This window comes from Chiloscyllium plagiosum, unplaced genomic scaffold (genome assembly GCF_037043375.1).
Source record: "Chiloscyllium plagiosum isolate Xiang-an unplaced genomic scaffold, Cpla_swu_hap1 HiC_scaffold_5, whole genome shotgun sequence".
Lineage (NCBI taxonomy): Eukaryota > Metazoa > Chordata > Chondrichthyes > Orectolobiformes > Hemiscylliidae > Chiloscyllium > Chiloscyllium plagiosum.
Window position 1 is genome coordinate 136,069,471 of NW_028270143.1, and position 20,079 is coordinate 136,089,549.

Sequence of the window (20,079 nt, forward strand, 5' to 3'; positions counted from 1 at the left end):
CAGCACTGACCCTCCGACAGTGCGGCACTCCCTCAGCACTGACCCTCCGACAGTGCGGCACTCCCTCAGCACTGACCCTCCGACAGTGCGGCACTCCCTCAGCACTGACCCTCCGACAGTGCGGCACTCCCTCAGCACTGACCCTCCGACAGTGCGGCACTCCCTCAGCACTGACCCTCCGACAGTGCGGCACTCCCTCAGCACTGACCCTCCGACAGTGCGGCACTCCCTCAGCACTGACCCTCCGACAGTGCGGCACTCCCTCAGCACTGACCTTCCGACAGTGCGGCAATCCCTCAGCACTGACCCTCCGACAGTGCGGCACTCCCTCAGCACTGACCCTCCGACAGTGCGGCACTCCCTCAGCACTGACCCTCCGACAGTGCGGCACTCCCTCAGCACTGACCCTCCGACAGTGCACCACCCCCTCAGCACTGACCCTCCGACAGTGCGGCACTCCCTCAGCACTGACCCTCTGACAGAGCGACACTCCCTCAGCACTGACCCTCCGACAGTGACCACTCCCTCAGCACTGACCCTCCGACAGTGCGCCACCCCCTCAGCACTGACCCTCGATAGTGACCACTCCCTCAGCACTGACCCTCCAACAGTGCGGCACTCTCTCAGCACTGACCCTCTGACAGGGCGACACTCCCTCAGCACTGACCCTCCGACAGTGACCACTCCCTCAGCACTGACCCTCCGACAGTGCGCCACCCCCTCAGCACTGACCCTCGACAGTGACCACTCCCTCAGCACTGACCCTCCAACAGTGCGGCACTCTCTCAGCACTGACCCTCTGACAGGGCGACACTCCCTCAGCACTGACCCTCCGACAGTGACCACTCCCTCAGCACTGACCCTCCGACAGTGCCCACCCCCTCAGCACTGACCCTCGACAGTGACCACTCCCTCAGCACTGACCCTCCGACAGTGCGGCACTCTCTCAGCACTGACCCTCTGACAGGGCGACACTCCCTCAGCACTGACCCTCCGACAGTGACCACTCCCTCAGCACTGACCCTCTGACAGTGCCCACCCCCTCAGCACTGACCCTCTGACAGGGCGACACTCCCTCAGCACTGACCCTCCGACAGTGCGGCACTCCCTCAGCACTGACCCTCCGACAGGACGACACTCCCTCAGCACTGACCCTCCGACAGTGCGGCACTCCCTCAGCACTGACCCTCCGACAGTGCGGCACTCCCTCAGCACTGACCCTCCGACAGTGCGGCACTCCCTCAGCACTGACCCTCCGACAGGGCGACACTCCCTCAGCGCTGACCTTCCGACAGGCCCACTCCCTCAGCACTGACCCTCCGACAGTGCGGCACTCCCTCAGCACTGACCCTCCGACAGTGCGGCACTCCCTCAGCACTGACCCTCCGGCAGTGCGGCACTCCCTCAGCACTGACCCTCCGACAGTGCGGCACTCCCTCAGCACTGACCCTCCGACAGGGCGACACTCCCTCAGCGCTGACCTTCCGACAGGCCCACTCCCTCAGCACTGACCCTCCGACAGTGCGGCACTCCCTCAGCAGTGATGTGGCTTTGCTTGGTTCTGGGTTCAGGACCCTGTTGATGTGAAGTGTATGTGAAGGCTGTGAATGAATAGCTGGAGTGGTGTAGTGGGCACACTGTGGGGCTGCAGTTCATTGTGAACTGACTGCAGGTTTGCGCATGTTTTCAGATCAATGGGGTAGAGATGGCAGATGCCAGGCATGATCAGGCAGTAGCACTTCTTACGGGCACAGCACCCACCATCACCATGGTAGTCGAACGTGAGATGTCAGAATTAGTGAAATCTGCAGATGACGTGCTGACAGGAGATGGCTCCCCGTCTCTGCATCGAGCGAGGCCATACTCACCGCCTCCTGCTGGCCAGTCGCTGAATGACGATTACCATGATCCCGCGATCGAGACTGTCACCCCATCTAACCAGCCGGCTGTCAACCTTCCCACTCCAGAGGAATACCCTGTGGAGGTAAGCAGATGTAGGGGCCTGCAATCATCTCCTGGGAGGATGGGCAAAGGACTCTGTGGGGGCTAATCCAAGGGATTTACTGCCTCTGTGGGTGAACTGAGAGTGAGTGGTTAATACCCCCCCGTGTGGGTGAGGGGTTAATACCCCCCCGTGTGGGTGAAGGGTTAATACCCCCCCGTGTGGGTGAGGGGTTAATACCCCCCCCCGTGTGGGTGAGGGGTTAATACCCCCCCCTCCGTGTGGGTGAGGGGTTAATACCCCCCCCTCCGTGTGGGTGAGGGGTTAATACCCCCCCATGTGGGTGAGGGGTTAATACCCCCCCCCCCCGTGTGGGTGAGGGGTTAATACCCCCCCCCCCCGTGTGGGTGAGGGGTTAATACCCCCCCCGTGTGGGTGAGGGGTTAATACCCCCCCCCCGTGTGGGTGAGGGGTTAATACCCCCCCCGTGTGGGTGAGGGGTTAATACCCCCCCCCCCCGTGTGGGTGAGGGGTTAATACCCCCCCCCCGTGTGGGTGAGGGGTTAATACCCCCCCCCCCGTGTGGGTGAGGGGTTAATACCCCCCCCCGTGTGGGTGAGGGGTTAATACCCCCCCCCGTGTGGGTGAGGGGTTAATACCCCCCCCATGTGGGTGAGGGGTTAATACCCCCCCCCGTGTGGGTGAGGGGTGATACCCCCCCCCCCGTGTGGGTGAGGGGTTAATACCCCCCCCCGTGTGGGTGAGGGGTTAATACCCCCCCCCGGTGTGGGTGAGGGGTTAATACCCCCCCCCCCCGGTGTGGGTGAGGGGTTAATACCCCCCCCCCCCCGTGTGGGTGAGGGGTTAATACCCCCCCCCCCCCCCCCCCCCGTGTGGGTGAGGGGTTAATACCCCCCCCCCCCCCCCCCCCCCCGTGTGGGTGAGGGGTTAATACCCCCCCCCCCCCCCCCCCCGTGTGGGTGAGGGGTTCTTAACCCCCCAACCCCTCCATGTGGGTGAGTAGTGTTTTGTTGCTTGGTTCTTACTCAGTGGGGCTATTGTTGGTGAGGGTCTCTGTACCCTGAGGCTGATATTCACTTGTGCTGTGTTTCCTCCCCCAGGAGATTGTTTTGTTAAAGACAGGAGGGCCCCTGGGGCTCAGCATTGTTGGAGGAAGTGACCATGCCAGCCACCCGTTTGGAATCCACGAGCCTGGTGTCTTCATCTCCAAGGTACCCGGGCCATTGACTGCCTGCTGGTCCTCTCTCTAGTCTGTGCTGGGGCTGCTGGTTCTCTCTGTGGTCTGTGCTGGGGCTGCTGGTCCTCTCTGTGGTCTGTGCTGGGGCTGCTGGTCCTCCCTGTGGTCTGTGCTGGGGCTGCTGGTCCTCCCTGTAGTCTGGGCTGGGGCTGCTGGTCCTCCCTGTAGTCTGGGCTGGGGCTGCTGGTCCTCCCTGTAGTCTGGGCTGGGGCTGCTGGTCCTCCCTGTAGTCTGGGCTGGGGCTGCTGGTCCTCCCTGTAGTCTGGGCTGGGGCTGCTGGTCCTCCCTGTAGTCTGGGCTGGGGCTGCTGGTCCTCCCTGTAGTCTGGGCTGGGGCTGCTGGTCCTCCCTGTAGTCTGGGCTGGGGCTGCTGGTCCTCCCTGTAGTCTGTGATGGGGCTGCTGGTCCTCCCTGTAGTCTGTGCTGGGGCTGCTGGTCCTCTGTCTGTGGTCTGTGCTGGGGCTGCTGGAGACAGACTTGCCTGGGATTGATCTAGCGACAGGGCTGGATTATTGGGGTTGAGATTGCTGTCCCAGCTCACTGGGGGACTGGGCTGAAAATTAAGCCCCATCTTTCCAGAACTGTCACAAAACTGAAACTTTTTTTAAAGTTCACAAAATTCCAAAATTTACCTGTTTTCAAGATCCAGAGATTGTTAGGAAACACATTCGAGGTTTCATTCAAGAGTTTAGCTCAGGGAAGCATTTATAAATTAATGATACAACACCGTTGTTGACAATTACTCACTATCCACACTGTCCACGTTGGAAGTCCCATGTCTCAGCAGCTCTGATGGGCCCGAGCCTAGAGCCATATCTCCCACCATATGTTTGGAAAGTGTTTCAGGGACGGGGGAGGTTGCTCCTTGACCTTGTGATCATTGGAATTCCTTTCTTTGCTTCCTTTTCTGTATTTCCTCTTGCTGACTGTTGTTCTCAAAGAATTGTGTCCCTCCCACAGGAGTTTCCTCCAAGTTAGCTGCTTCTAAACGAGGGTCTCTCATTTGCTGAGATCTGTGTTTGCATTTCATGCCAGAAGCCTTCCAGGATTCTTTAAAATGCTTCCTTTCTCCGCTTCGGATTTGAGTGCCTGCCTTGAGCTGGATCAGGGTGAATTGCTTTCGTAATTGGAACTCTGACTCCTGAGCACGTGGCTGGCCCCAGTGAAGTTAATTTCATTGGGCCATGGCCTTGTTGCTATTGGCTGCTTCAAGGATGCTGATGTTAGTACGTCTGTTCACCCAGCTGTTGGGGAGAATCTGTCCCTCACAGCATTGACTGGCCTTCTCCAGGGCCTGGCAGTAGTCTGTGTACAGAATCCCAGTTTTGGAGCTATATACAGGGGCCAGACAGGTGTGACAAGGAGCTTGGGATCAGCACGGATGTCACAGTCATCGAAGACTTTGCTAAGTTGGTGATCTCAGACTGAATGTGGTTTTGGATCTCCACATCGATGTCAGTCTTCAATGAGAAGTAGGGGAAATGTTCCACTATTGGCAGGGTTTCTCTGTTGATCTTAATGGAGACATTGACCAGAACTTGCCCTAAGACGAGTTGGTAAATGATGAGAGTCGTCTTGAAGTTGAGGTTAATTCCAATTCTTTGGTTTGATTCAGTGAAGGCATTAACAGAGGCGTGATGATTCTATTATCCATTTTCTGAAGTTCCATAAGTGAGGTCGGTGCTTTTTTCCTATTGGATTTCAACTGGTTGAGGCCAGAAAGTTTCCTGTCCATCAGTGTTGACAAGGTGAATGTGGAGGGGAGGGTAACGGGAGCAGGTAGTGACACATCCCTGCCTGATACCTGTCTTGACCTCAATCAGTTCTGACACATTACTATCAGTGAGCACAATCACCTGTATCCCGCTGTGGTGGGGATAGAGGACCTTAATGAATTCCTTTAGAAAGCCAGCCTCTGTCTGACAGGACCTTCCATAGCACGTCTAGTGACTGAGTGAAAAGCCTTGGTCAGAATGATGTAGAGTGGCTGGTGTTGGTAAAACCCCGTAACTTAAAATCAAATCCCTTTACAATCACCCCCCCACCACCACCCACACGCACCCCTGTACACATGCAGACGCACATGCACGCAGACGCACCCTTGAACGCGCGCACACGCACCCTTGAACGCGCGCACACGCACCCTTGAACGCGCGCACGCGCACCCTTGAACGCGCGCGCGCGCACCCTTGAACGCGCGCGCGCGCACCCTTGAACGCGCGCGCGCGCACACCCTTGAACGCGCGCGCAGCCTTGTGCGCGTACCCACACGCGCGCACCCGCCCGCGCGCACCCGTGCACACGCGCCCACACGCACACACACGCACCCTTGTACGCGCACACACGCACCCTTGTACGCACACACACACGCACCCACACACGCACCCTGGTACACACACACACGCACCCTGGTACACACACACACGCACCCTGGTACACACACACACGCACCCACACACACACACGCACCCTTGTACACACACACACGCACCCTTGTACACACACACACGCACCCTTGTACACACACACGCACCCTTGTACACACACACGCACCCACACACACGCGCGCACCCTGGTACGCGCGCGCGCGCACACACACACACGCACCCTTGTACACACGTACCCCCTGTACACACACGCTCGCACCCCCCCCCAGCCCTCTGGATGCTTCCACTGGTTTGCAAGGGAGACAAGGGGGTTTGTTTACTTAGAAAAATGCCTCCTGACTTATCAGTGGAAAGTTACAGCTTATAGTAATTGCTGAAGGACGGATAAAGGTGCTTTCTTCATGTTTAAAGTTGGTTTTGACTGCAGAGAACAGTGGGACAGCTCCTATGCTGGTGGAAATCAAATCATTTCAATCTGCTCCTTTTTCCTAGCCTCAAGCTGTTCAATTCCTTGTGAACCAATCACACACTTGTTGGCAAGTGCTAAGTCTTTGTCATCGATAACTGCTACCCCAGTGTATCTGTACCTGACCCCTCGGCTTCCGTTCGCCTGCAATTATTTCAATTACTGCTCGTTCAAACAACAAGGCCTTGCTGCAAGGGTCAGCTGACTAGCTTTCAAAGCACAAACTTTCAATCATTTCTTTGCCATCTCAGCCCACAATTTCCAATAACCACATAACGAAAATACCCGAGGCTTTGTAAAAGCCTGTGGGGAGAGAGTGGGGCAGTGGGATTAGTTTGGGGATTGATACAGGGCTATGGGGAGAGAGTGGGGCAGTGGGATTAGTTTGGGTTTGATACAGGGCTATGGGAAGAGAGTGGGGCAGTGGGATTAGTTTGGGGATTGATACAGGGCTATGGGGAGAGAGTGGGGCAGTGGGATTAGTTTGGGTTTGATACAGGGCTATGGGAAGAGAGTGGGGCAGTGGGATTAGTTTGGGGATTGATACAGGGCTATGGGGAGAGAGTGGGGCAGTGGGATTAGTTTGGGTTTGATACAGGGCTATGGGAAGAGAGTGGGGCAGTGGGATTAGTTTGGGGATTGATACAGGGCTATGGGAAGAGAGTGGGGCAGTGGGATTAGTTTGGGGATTGATACAGGGCTATGGGAAGAGAGTGGGGCAGTGGGATTAGTTTGGGGACTCTGCATTGCAATCAGCCATCCTGGACAGTGTACTGCCATGATGTCAGCTCTCATTGCTCTCTGATCAGTCTTGTCTTACATATGCACATGCACACTCAGCCTGTCTGCCCTGCAGGTGAAAGGGAGGACTGCAGATGCTGGAGATCAGAGTCCAGAGTGTGGTGCTGGAAAAGCACAGCAGGTCAGGCAGCAGCCGAGGAGCAGGAGAATCGACGTTTTGGGCTTGCTAATGAAGAGCTTATGCCCAAGATGTCGTTTCTTCTGCTCCTTGAATGCTGCCTGATCTGCTGTGCTTTTCCAGCACCACACTCTGGACTCTGACAGCCCCTCAAGCTTGTTGTGTTATTTGATGAGCTGGTCGATCTGGTTTCTCTGTGTTACTGCCTATCCCACTAACCTTTCTGCACCTTGCTGTTGGTAATGCAGGTTATTGGCGATGGCCTGGCAGCTCGTAATGGCCTCCGGGTTGGTGACCGTATTCTGGAAGTGAATGGTATCGATCTTCGCCACGCGACCCATCAGGAGGCAGTGATGGCTCTGCTATCGAACCAGCAGGAGATCCGGCTGTTGGTACGCAGGGATCCAGCTCCACCTGGGATGCAGGTCAGTCACGAGGGGAAAGCACACTCTTGCAGCTTCACCCTGATCGATGGACATGTTCAACCAAGAAGTGGGCTCAGAGCCAGTTCTCAGTGTCACATCCTCCTGGAGCCTGCTGTGTGCTTGCTGAGATCAGACAGCTACCTGTGCTGACTTACTCATAGTGACGAGGGGTTTGCTTCATTCATTCATGGAGCATAGGTGTCTCTGGCTGAGCCAGTATTTGCTACGCTGAGCATGGTAGGAGTGAACTGCCTTCCTGAACCGCTGCAGTCCATGTGCTGTAGGCTGGCCCACAGTGCCGTCAGGGAGGGAATTCAGGAGTTTGAACTGCGATATATTTCCAAGTCAGGATGGTGAGGGGCTTGGAGGGGAACTTGCAAGGGATGGTTTCCCATGTATCTGCTGTCCTTGTCCTTCTAGATGGGAGTGACCGTGTATCTGGAAGGTGCTACCAGTCAGGTCTTTGTGAGTTAATGTCGTACATCTTCCAGATAGCAACTCTGCCTCAGTATGTGATGCTCTTCCCCTCCATCAGATGTTGTTGGTTCAGTTTGCACAACAGGAATTATCCCTGGTCACCTGGCAAATATCTATTGCTCAACTACATCCCAAAAGTACATTGTCTGGTAATTCCATTGGATATTGAGTTCAGGAGCTGCGGATAACCAGGATAGGTACTTGCATATCTCTGCGTAGTTATTAGCGAATTTATTCCATTCATATTGAAGTATGAGTAAGATTAGATTAGATTACATTACATTACAGTGTGGAAACAGGCCCTTCGGCCCAACAAGTCCACACCGACCCGCCGAAGCGCAACCCACCCATACCCCTACATTTATCCCTTACCTAACACTACGGGCAATTTAGTATGGCCAATTCACCTGACCTGCACATCTTTGGACTGTGGGAGGAATCCGGAGCACCCGGAGGAAACCCACGCAGACACGGGGAGAACGTGCAAACTCCACACAGTCAGTCGCCTGAGTCGGGAATTGAATCCGGGTCTCGGGCGCTGTGAGGCAGCAGTGCTAACCACTGTGCCACCGTGCCGCCCATGAATATAATTTTTATTTTTCTCAAGAAATAATTTACAGTGTGGAAACAGGCCCTTCGGCCCAACAAGTCCACACCGACCCGCCGAAGCGCAACCCACCCATACCCCTACATTTACCCCTTACCTAACACTACAATTTAGCGTGGCCAATTCACCTGACCTGCACATCTTTTGGACTGTGGGAGGAAACCGGAGCACCCGGAGGAAACCCACGCAGACACGGGGAGAACGTGCAAACTCCACACAGTCAGTCACCCTGAGTCGGGAATTGAACCCAGGTCTCTGGCACTGTGAGGCAGCAGTGCTAACCACTGTGCCACCGTGCTGCCAAGATGCGGCATAAAAAATGCCAAAGTGTGAATGGACACCCAATGGCACCCTTGCCCATCTTTCTTCTAAAGGAGATGGCTGCAAGACAAGGATTTGATGAGGTCGTGGTATTGTCACTGGATTAGGTAATGCTGTATGGCCAAAACTCTGAGTCTGGAGCTTTAAACCCATGAAACCATTGCTGATTGTAAAATCCCATTGACTCATAAATACCCTTTCGGGAAGGAAACCTGGTATCCTGAGCCTGGTGTGGCTGCAGGCCCACAGCAATATGATTGACTCTCATCACCTCTTGAATGTCCAGTTGGATCACTCACTATGAAGCCTGACAGAGACAGTCAGGTTTGCCAACAGCCCTGCCAACCCTATAAACTCCTCGGTAATTTCTGTGGGCTAGTGCCAACATTGGGAGAGCTCTCTCACAGCAATACAGTCACACTCATGGGATCCCGGACACCACCATCCCATCCCTGGATACGTCCTATCCCACCAGCAAGACACACCTAGCGGAGTTGGCTGCACAGTGGGATAGACGATAGGTGCAGGAGTAGGCCATTCGGCCCTTCAAGCCAGCACCACCATTCAATATGATCATGGCTGATCATCCACAATCAGTATCCTGTTCCTGCCTTATCCCCATAACCCTTCATTCCACTATCTTTAAGAGCTCTTTCCATCTCTTTCTTGAAAGTATCCAGAGACTGGGCCTCCACTGCCTTCTGGGGCAGAGCATTCCACACACCCACCACTCTCTGGGTCAATAAGTTTCTCCTCATCTCTGTTCTAAACGGCCTACCCCTTATTTTTAAACTGTGACCTCTGGTTTGGCACTCACCCATCAGCGGAAACATGCTTCCTGCCTCCAGAGTGTCTAATCCTTTAATAATCTTATATGTCTCAATCAGATCCCCTCTCAGTCTTCTAAACTCAAGGGTATACAAGCCCAGTCGCTCCAGTCTTTCAGCGTAAGGTAATCCCGCCATTCCAGGAATTGACCTCGTGAACCTACGCTGCACTCCCTCAATAGCCAGAATGTCTTTCCTCAAATTTGGAGACCAGAACTGCACACAGTACTCCAGGTGTGGTCTCACCAGGGCCCTGTACAGCTGCAGAAGAACCTCTTTGCTTCTATACTCAATCCCTCTTGTTATGAAGGCCAGCATGCTATTAGCCTTCTTCACTACCTGCTGTACCTGCATGCTTGCCTTCATTGACTGGTGTATAAGAACACCCAGATCTCTCTGTACTGCCTCTTTACCTACCTTGACTCCATTTAGGTAGTAATCTGCCTTCCTGTTCTTGCCACCAAAGTGGATAACCACACATTTATCCACATTAAACTGTATCTGCCATACATCTGACCACTCACCTAACCTGTACAAGTCACCCTATATTCTCCTAACATCCTCCTCCTCACTTCACCCTGCCACCCAGCTTTAGGGCCCATAGCCTTGGTAGTATCCTAAAGGGATCAAAGGGTATGGGAGAGACAATGGGAATGGGGTATGTGATTGCATAATCAGGTGTCATCGTGTTGAATGGTGGGGCAGGCTTGAAGGGCCACAGGCCTTACTCCTGCATCAATTATCTATGTTTCTATGTATTCAGTGTCTCCAACCATTTCTTACTATCCCGTGGACTGAATCGAATTGGGCTGAAGACTGGTATGTGACGCTGGGGGCCACTGGCGGAGGCTGAGATGGATCATCCACTGGGCATTTCCAGCTGAAAGTTGCTGTAAATGCTTCAGCCTTATCTTTTGCCTAGGCGTGTTGGCCTCTTCCATTGTTGAGGATGGGGAGATTTCTGGAGCCTGCTCCTCCAGTGAGTTGGTTAATTGTCCACCACCACTACTGGATGTGGTGGGACTGCTGAGTTTGGATCTGATGTGTTGGTTGTGGAATCGCTGAGCTGTGTCTATCACTTGCTGCTTATGTTGTTTGCCAGCTTGACTAGACGCATCCTGCTCCTGCTCCTGTCATACCTTCTGACTGTTTTGCAGTATTGATCCAATGGTTTGACCGAGATGGTGCCATTGGGGATATGCCGAGCCAGGAGGTTACAGACGGTTGAAATAATTAGACCAGTTGCTAATAGGCCACAGCACTGATCAGCAGTGTCACACAACACAATGGAGGGGGGTCTCAATGTGAAGGTGGGACTTGTCTCCACACAGACTGTGTGGTGGTCACTCTTACCGATGGACAGATACATCTGTAGCCGGCAGACTAGTAAGGATGAGGTCTTGTGTGTTTTTTCCTCTTGTTGGTTCTGTCCCAACCTGCCGCACCCCAGTCTCACAGCTATGTCCTTTAGGACCTGACCAGCTCCATCAGTAATGCTGCAGCCGAGCCACTCCTGGTGGTGGATATCTCAAATAGTGCATGCAGTTTTGGTCACGTTATTTTGAGGAGGATATAAATGTATTGAAGATGGTTCAGAGGATTGATCCCTGCAATGAGTGAGTTGTCAGGAAAGTTGGACAGACGACTTTTTCTTAGTAGAGTTTAGAAAAGCAAGGGGTGATTTCTTTTTTATATTCACTCACGGGGTGAGGGTATCACAGGTTGGGTCAGCATTTATTACCCATCCCTAATTGCCCAGAGGGCATTGCTGTGGGTCTGGAGTCACATGTAGGCCAGACCAGGTAAGGATGGCAGTTTCCTTCCCTAAAGGACATTAGTGACCCAGATGGGGTTTTCCCAACAATTAGCAATTGATTCACAGTCATCATCATCAGACTGTTAATTCCAGATATCTCTTGAATTCAAATTCCACCATCTGCTGTGGCAAGATTCAAATGCAGTTGCCGAGAACATTTCCTGGGTCTCTGGGTTAACATTCCAGCGTTAATACCAGGAGGCCATCACTTCCCCTTGACTTGATTGGGTATATCAGATCCTGAATGGCCTTAAAGTGAATGGGGAAAGGATGTTTCCTATTGTGGGTCTGTCCAGAATGACAGGACTATGTTTTAAAATCACTGCATGTTGTGCGACTTCAGCATCCTCTCCCTCAGGAGGTTCGGGTGGTGGCTCTGATCATTAATTTTAAGGCAGAGGGGGATAGATTCTTGTGAGGCAGTAGAATTGAGGGACGTTGAGGTTGGATGGGATTATGGAATTCTAATCACAACCAGGTCTTTGTGAATAGAGGGAGTAGGTTCAGGGGTAGAATGGCTGACTCATGCCCCTGATTGGTTTGGTTGCCATTGACAGAGGGGGGAGGAGAAGGGAAGAATGGTCTGGAGGAGGGCAGAACTGGGCAGAGGGTGGGTCTGGTCATGGGGAGTGGGCATGGCTGGTGGCGACATCTAGAGGATCTAGAGCGGGGTTTTGGGGCTGGGGGGGGTGTTTTGGAGCTGGGCAGTTTTGGGGCTGTGCCTATGTTCCCCAAATCGAACTGAGCTGTGACATGGCTGTCTGATTGTGTTTGCCTGCTCACACCCATCTCCAACAGGAGATCCAGATTGAGAAGCTGCCTGGAGAGAAGTTGGGCATCAGTATCCGAGGAGGAGCCAAAGGCCATGCCGGAAATCCTTTTGATTCGACAGATGAGGGAATCTTTATCTCCAAGGTACTGTCTCAGCGAGCTGACCAACCTTAGGCTGGACTGAAGCAAGTGTTTGGCGGTAGCACTGACTGAATTAGGAACCGTGTGTCAACATGACTAGCAATAGGAGTGGGATAAGACCATTCAGCCCCTCAAGCCTGCACTGCCACCCAATCCAGTGTTGGCTTATGTTTGTGTTTCGCCTCCACTTGTGTTTCGCCTCCACTTTCCCACCCACTTCGTGTATCCTAGATTGCCCGAGAGACTAGCAATGTTTCTCATCCTTCCTTCCAACCCTGCCACCCCCCCCCCCCCCCCCCCCGGCTTTAAAATATTCACCGATGGAATTCCAAAGACACACAGCCCTCTGAGTGAAGGAATATCTCTTCATCTCATTCCTGAACGACCTGGGGCAGTGCCCCCTGGTTTAGATTCTCCAGCCTCCGGGTCTACCCTGTCAAATTCCTTCAGAATCCTGTGTTTCTCAATGGGGTCAGCTCTCATTTCAGGGAACGTAGAGCCAGTTTACTCAGCCTCTCATCGTAATGCAATCCTTTCATTCCACTGTCCAATGGAGTGAATAATTCAGTTTCGATCCTTCAATCTGTGTCTTTGGTCCAAGTAGGAACAGCTTTCTCCATTTAACTGATTAGAGTTTCTGCAAGGATGGTGGGTGTCATTTTGCGAGCTACACATTGTTGAACGTGCCATGTCCCAGCAAGGCCCTCGTGGTGTCCATGTGAGCAGCACCTCTTGCTGTACTGAGGGTCAGCCCCACCCCCCCCCCACCCGCCAGTGTCAGTGTCACCATTGCCAATGGATTTCTGTGTGCTCTGTAGGTGAGTTCGAGTGGAGCAGCAGCTCGTGATGGTAGGCTGCACGTGGGACTGAGGATACTCGAGGTTAATAACCACAGCCTGCTGGGAATGACCCACACTGAAGCAGTACGCATTCTGCGAGGAATCGGAGACACCTTAACGATACTGGTCTGTGATGGCTTCGACCCTCGGGCAGCCCCCGCCATTACCGCGGAGGTAAGAACCCAGAGTCTGTAACCGCGGAGGTGAGGGACGGGAGTCCGTAACCGCGTCTGGAGGTGAGGGCCGGGAGTCTGGAGGTGAGGGCCGGGAGTCTGGAGGTGAGGGCCGGGAGTCTGGAGGTGAGGGCCGGGAGTCTGGAGGTGAGGGCCGGGAGTCTGGAGGTGAGGGCCGGGAGTCTGGAGGTGAGGGCCGGGAGTCTGGAGGTGAGGGCCGGGAGTCTGGAGGTGAGGGCCGGGAGTCTGGAGGTGAGGGCCGGGAGTCTGGAGGTGAGGGCCGGGAGTCTGGAGGTGAGGGCCGGGAGTCTGGAGGTGAGGGCCGGGAGTCTGGAGGTGAGGGCCGGGAGTCTGGAGGTGAGGGCCGGGAGTCTGGAGGTGAGGGCCGGGGGTCTGGAGGTGAGGGCCGGGAGTCTGGAGGTGAGGGCCGGGGGTCTGGAGGTGAGGGCCGGGGGTCTGGAGGTGAGGGCCGGGGGTCTGGAGGTGAGGGCCGGGGGTCTGGAGGTGAGGGCCGGGGGTCTGGAGGTGAGGGCCGGGGGTCTGGAGGTGAGGGCCGGGGGTCTGGAGGTGAGGGCCGGGGGTCTGGAGGTGAGGGCCGGGGGTCTGGAGGTGAGGGCCGGGGGTCTGGAGGTGAGGGCCGGGGGTCTGGAGGTGAGGGCCGGGGGTCTGGAGGTGAGGGCCGGGGGTCTGGAGGTGAGGGCCGGGGGTCTGGAGGTGAGGGCCGGGGGTCTGGAGGTGAGGGCCGGGGGTCTGGAGGTGAGGGCCGGGGGTCTGGAGGTGAGGGCCGGGGGTCTGGAGGTGAGGGCCGGGGGTCTGGAGGTGAGGGCCGGGGGTCTGGAGGTGAGGGCCGGGGGTCTGGAGGTGAGGGCCGGGGGTCTGGAGGTGAGGGCCGGGGGTCTGGAGGTGAGGGCCGGGGGTCTGGAGGTGAGGGCCGGGGGTCTGGAGGTGAGGGCCGGGGGTCTGGAGGTGAGGGCCGGGGGTCTGGAGGTGAGGGCCGGGGGTCTGGAGGTGAGGGCCGGGGGTCTGGAGGTGAGGGCCGGGGGTCTGGAGGTGAGGGCCGGGGGTCTGGAGGTGAGGGCCGGGGGTCTGGAGGTGAGGGCCGGGGGTCTGGAGGTGAGGGCCGGGGGTCTGGAGGTGAGGGCCGGGGGTCTGGAGGTGAGGGCCGGGGGTCTGGAGGTGAGGGCCGGGGGTCTGGAGGTGAGGGCCGGGGGTCTGGAGGTGAGGGCCGGGGGTCTGGAGGTGAGGGCCGGGGGTCTGGAGGTGAGGGCCGGGGGTCTGGAGGTGAGGGCCGGGGGTCTGGAGGTGAGGGCCGGGGGTCTGGAGGTGAGGGCCGGGGGTCTGGAGGTGAGGGCCGGGGGTCTGGAGGTGAGGGCCGGGGGTCTGGAGGTGAGGGCCGGGAGCCTGGAGGTGAGGGCCGGGAGCCTGGAGGTGAGGGCCGGGAGCCTGGAGGTGAGGGCCGGGAGCCTGGAGGTGAGGGCCGGGAGCCTGGAGGTGAGGGCCGGGAGCCTGGAGGTGAGGGCCGGGAGCCTGGAGGTGAGGGCCGGGAGCCTGGAGGTGAGGGCCGGGAGCCTGGAGGTGAGGGCCGGGAGCCGGGAGGTGAGGGCCGGGAGCCGGGAGGTGAGGGCCGGGAGCCGGGAGGTGAGGGCCGGGAGCCGGGAGGTGAGGGCCGGGAGCCGGGAGGTGAGGGCCGGGGGCCGGGAGGTGAGGGCCGGGGGCCGGGAGGTGAGGGGTGAGGGCCGGGAGCCGGGAGGTGAGGGCCGGGAGTCGGGAGGTGAGGGCCGGGAGTCGGGAGGTGAGGGCCGGGAGTCGGGAGGTTCATGTCTCAGTGTGGGATTTGGGTGTCCTTGTGTGAGACAGATTTACAGATGTTCAGGCAGTAGCAGTTGGTGGCAATGTGTTGGTTTTCCTCTTGGGAAGCAGTGGGCTGCTGAAGGTTGTCTTGTTGAATTATGATTAATGACTGGGCCATGCCATTGAGATTTCATACTGCAGGACGCTGTTTGGACCTTTCATCAGGTGATAGTTTTTCTCGTTTTAATGTGAACTCTGTTTGTCCCAACGCCTGGAAATTGGCCTCAATTTAAGCTAGAATTTTCAAACTTTATGCTGAGCTTGTCTTTATTATCATCAATGTTAGATAAATATTTTAATTCACCCTGACATTGTTCACTAAATCTAACTCGTTAATAGATCTAGCATAGCATTCCCCTTATTATAAGATTGTTTCATGCATACAAGGGGGAAGGTGGGACCTCTATAAACAGGATGGTCTGCACCTGAACCTGAGGGGCACCAGTATCCTTGGTGGGAGGTTTGCTAGTGCTCTTGGGGGGGGGGGTTAAACTAACTCTGCAGGGGCATGGGAACCCAGACTGTAGCTTTAGGGTGCAGGACCTGGAGAGTAGGGAGGTTAGGAACATGGCATCAATTTCAAAGGAGGGTGCCTGTAAACAGGAAAGTGGCTTGAAATAAGGTAGGTGAACTTGCAGCGTGGGTTGGTACCTGGGACTTCGATGTTGTGGCTATTACGGAGACATGGGTAGAACAGGGACAGGATTGGCTGTTGCAGGTTCCAGGGTTTAAATGTTTTAGTAGAGTCAGAGGTGGGGGTAAAAGAGGGGGAGGTGTGGCATTGCTTGTCAAAGATAGTATTACAGCGGTGGAAAGGTCGATGGATGAAGACTCGCCATCTGAGGTAGTTTGGGCTGAGGTTAGGAATAGGAAAGGTGAGCTCACCCTGTTAGGAGTTTTTTACAGGCCTCCTAACAGTCCTAGAAACATAGAAGAAAGGATTGCGAGGATGATTCAAGAGAAGAGTGAAAGTAATAGGGTGGTTGTTATGGGGGACTTTAACTTTCCAGATATTGATTGGGAAAGCTATAGCTCAAGTTCGTTAGATGGGTCGGTGTTTGTCCAATGTGTGCAGGAGGGTTTCCTGACACAATATGTAGATAGGCCAACAAGAGGTGAGGCCATACTGGATTTGGTACTGGGTAACGAACCAGGCCAGGTGTTAGAATTAGAGGTAGGTGAGCACTTTGGGGACAGTGACCACAATTCAGTGACTTTTACTCTAGTGATGGAGAGGGATAAGTGTGCACTACAGGGCAAGAGTTATAGCTGGGGGCAGGGAAATTATGATGCGGTGAGGCATGACTTAGGATGTGTGGCTTGGAAAAGTAAGCTTCAAGGCAAGGGCGTAATTGATATGTGGAGCTTGTTCAAGGAGCAACTATTGAGTGTCCTTGATAAGTATATACTCGTCAGGCAGGGAGGAAAGGGTCGTGTGAGGGAGCTGTGGTTTAATAAGGAATTGGAATCCCTTGTTAAATGGAAGAGGGCGGCCTATGTAAAGATGAGGCGTGAAGGTTCAATTGGGGCGATTGAGAGTTATAAGGTAGCCAGGAAGGACCTGAAGAGAGAGCTAAGAGCAGCAAGGGGGGGACATGAAAGGTCCTTAGTTGGTAGGATTAGGGAAAACCCTAAGGCTTTCTATAGGTATGTCAGGAATAAAAGAATGACTAGGTTAGGAATAGGTCCAGTCAAGAATAGTAGTGGGAAGTTGCGTGTGGAGGCTGAAGAGATTGGGGAGACACTGAATGAATACTTTTCGTCAGTATTCAATCAGGAACAGGACATTGTTGTCAATGTGAGTACTGAGTCACACTTAAGTAGAATGGTTGACTTTGAGGTATGTAGAGAAGAGGTGTTGGAAATTCTGGAAAGGGTGAAAATAGATAAGTCCCCTGGGCCTGATGGCATTTATCCTAGGATTCTCTGGGAAGCAAGGGAGGAGATTGCAGAGCCATTGGCCTTGATTTTTATGTCCTCTTTGTCTACAGGAGTAGTGCCAGAAGATTGGAGGCTAGCAAATGTAGTTCCCTTGTTCAAGAAGGGGAGTAGGGATAACCCTAGTAACTATAGGCCGGTGAGTCTCACTTCTGTTGTGGGCAAAATCTTAGAGAGGATTGTAAGGGATAGGATTTATGAACATCTGGATAGGAATAATGTGATCAGGAATAGTCAGCATGGTTTTGTGAAGGGCAGGTCGTGCCTCACAAACCTTATTGAATTCTTTGAGAAGGTGACTAAGGAGGTGGACGAGGGGAAAGCAGTAGATGTGGTGTATATGGATTTTAGTAAGGCGTTTGATAAGGTTCCCCATGGTAGACTACTGCAAAAAATACGGAGGTATGGCATTAAGGGTGAGTTGGAGATTTGGATTAGGAGTGGGCTGGCTGGAAGAAGACAGAGGGTAGTAGTTGATGGCAAAGGTTCATCTTGGAGTGCCGTCACTAGCGGTGTTCCGCAAGGATCTGTTTTGGGACCATTGCTGTTTGTCATTTTTATAAATGACCTGGAGGAGGGGTTAGAAGGTTGGGTGAGTAAGTTTGCGGCTGATACGAAAGTCGGAGGAGTTGTAGACAGTGAGGAAGGATGTGGCAGGTTACAGCGGGATATAGATAAGCTGCAGAACTGGGCAGAAAGGTGGCAAATGGAGTTCAATGTAGCTAAGTGTGAGGTGATTCACTTTGGTAAGAGTAATAAAAAGATGGGGTACTGGGCTAACGGTCGGATACTTGGTAGTGTGGATGAGCAGCGGGATCTTGGTGTCCATGTACACAAATCTTTGAAAGTTTCCACCCAGGTAAATAGTGCGGTGAAGAAGGCATATGGCGTACTGGCTTTTATTGGTAGAGGAATTGAGTTCCGGAGTACTGAGGTCATGTTGCAGTTGTATAAGACTCTGGTACGGCCGCATCTGGAGTATTGTGTGCAGTTTTGGTCGCCATACTATAGGAAGGATGTGGAGGCACTGGAACGGTTGCAGAGGAGGTTTACCAGGATGTTGCCTGGTATGGTAGGAAGATCGTATGAGGAAAGGCTGAGGCACTTGGGGCTGTTTTCATTGGAGAAAAGGAGGTTTAGGGGTGACTTGATAGAGGTGTATAAGATGATTAGGGGTTTAGATAGGGTTGACAGTGAGAATCTTTTTCCACGTATGGAGTCAGCTATTACAAGGGGGCATAGCTTTAAATTAAGGGGGGGTAGGTATAGGACAGATGTTAGGGGTAGGTTCTTTACTCAGCGAGTCGTGAGTTCATGGAATGCCCTGCCAGTAGCAGTGGTGGACTCTCCCTCATTATGGGCATTTAAGCGGGCATTGGATAGGCATATGGAGGATAGTGGGCTAGTGTAGGTTAGGTGGGGACCTGTGCCCAGCGATGTCCCACAGGGATCCGTGCTGGGACCCCTATTGTTTGTGATAGACATAAATGACCTGGAGGAAGGTGTAGGTTGCCTCATTAGAAAGTTTACAGATAACACTAAGATTGGTGGAGTAGCAGATAGTGAAGGGGACTGTCAGAGAATACAGCAGAATATAGATAGATTGGAGAGATGGGCAGGGAAATGGCAGATGGAGTTAAATCCGGGCAAATACGGAAGGTTATGTCAGAATACAACAGGATCTTGATCAGAGGGGCTGATGGGCGGAGGACAGGCAGATGGAGTTTAATTTAGAAAAGTTTGAGGTGCTGCATTTTGGAAAGGCAAGTCTGGGCAGCACAGTGGCTCAGTGGTTAGCACTGCTGCCTCTCAGCACCAGGGACCCAGGTTCGATTCCCACCTCAGGTGACTGTCTGCGTGGAGTTGGCACATTCTCCCAGTGTCTGTGTGGGTTTCCTCTTAGTGTTCCGGTTTCCCCTCTCAGTCCAAAGATGTGCAAGTTAGGTGGATTGGCCATATTATTGGCTAACTTACCCATAGTGTTCAGGGATGAGTCTGGGTGGAATACGCTTCAGAAGGTTAGGGTGTCCCAGTCGCTTTAGCAATGTTAAAATCCCATCAGACATAGGAGCAGAAACTTGGCCATTCAGCTCATTGAGCCTATTCCACCGTTCAGTCATGGCTGATAGGTTTTCCATCCCCATTTTCGTGCTTTTCCCTGTAACCCTTGATCCCGTTGGCAATCAAGAACCTATCTATCTCAATATTAAATATACTCAGTGACATGGCCTTCCACAGATTCACCACTCTCTGGCTGAAGACGTTTCTTCTTATCTCTGCTCTAATCCTTTACTGTTAGGCTATGCCCTTGGGTCCTAGTCTCTCCTACCAATGGAAACATCTTCCCAATGTCCACACTGTCCAGGCTGTTCAGTATTCTGAAAGTTTCAATCAGGTTCCTCCTCATCCTTCTAACCTCCATTGAGTATAGTCCAGGAATCCTCAAACATTCCTCATGTTAGGCCTTTCATTCCTGGGATCATTCTCGTGACCCTCCTCTGGATCCACCCCGGGGCCAGTACATTCTGCCTGAGATATGGGGCCAAAAATTGCTCACAATACTCTGAATGTGGTCTGACCAGAGTCCTCAATACTCCACATTGTTCTGACTCTATTATTCTTGCAGCTATCTGCAATCTCCTTACACACTTGTTCCTTAATTTCCCGCTGACTATTGGGGTCCTATAGTAAAATCCCATTAAAGTGATCACCCCCTTCTTTCTCAGTTCCCCCCCACATACACTCAGTGGATGATTCTCCAGGAAGATCCTCCCTTGGTAGTGCTGTGATGTTCTCCCTGATCAAAAGCTCCGTTCTCCCTCACCCCCCTCTGGAACAATGAGCTGCCAGTCCTGTCCCTCCCTCAGCCATGTTTCTGTAATGACTATAATATCCCAGTCCCATGTACTCATCCATGTCCTG

General features: G+C 53.9%; 2 protein-coding genes across 2 annotated transcripts in view; one reads left to right on the forward strand and one right to left on the reverse strand.

The window, feature by feature from the left end:
- Positions 1-20,079, reverse strand: part of LOC122546194 (uncharacterized) — a 655,534-nt gene that overhangs the window by 245,255 nt on the left and 390,200 nt on the right. The window lies entirely within an intron of this gene.
- Positions 1-20,079, forward strand: part of scrib (scribble planar cell polarity protein) — a 176,230-nt gene that overhangs the window by 147,269 nt on the left and 8,882 nt on the right. The window contains exons 21-25 of the mRNA XM_087987775.1: positions 1,691-1,984; positions 3,064-3,174; positions 7,220-7,396; positions 12,243-12,359; positions 13,175-13,369. Coding sequence (XP_087843901.1) covers positions 1,691-1,984; positions 3,064-3,174; positions 7,220-7,396; positions 12,243-12,359; positions 13,175-13,369 — 894 coding nt within the window. The remainder of the gene's footprint in view (positions 1-1,690; positions 1,985-3,063; positions 3,175-7,219; positions 7,397-12,242; positions 12,360-13,174; positions 13,370-20,079) is intronic.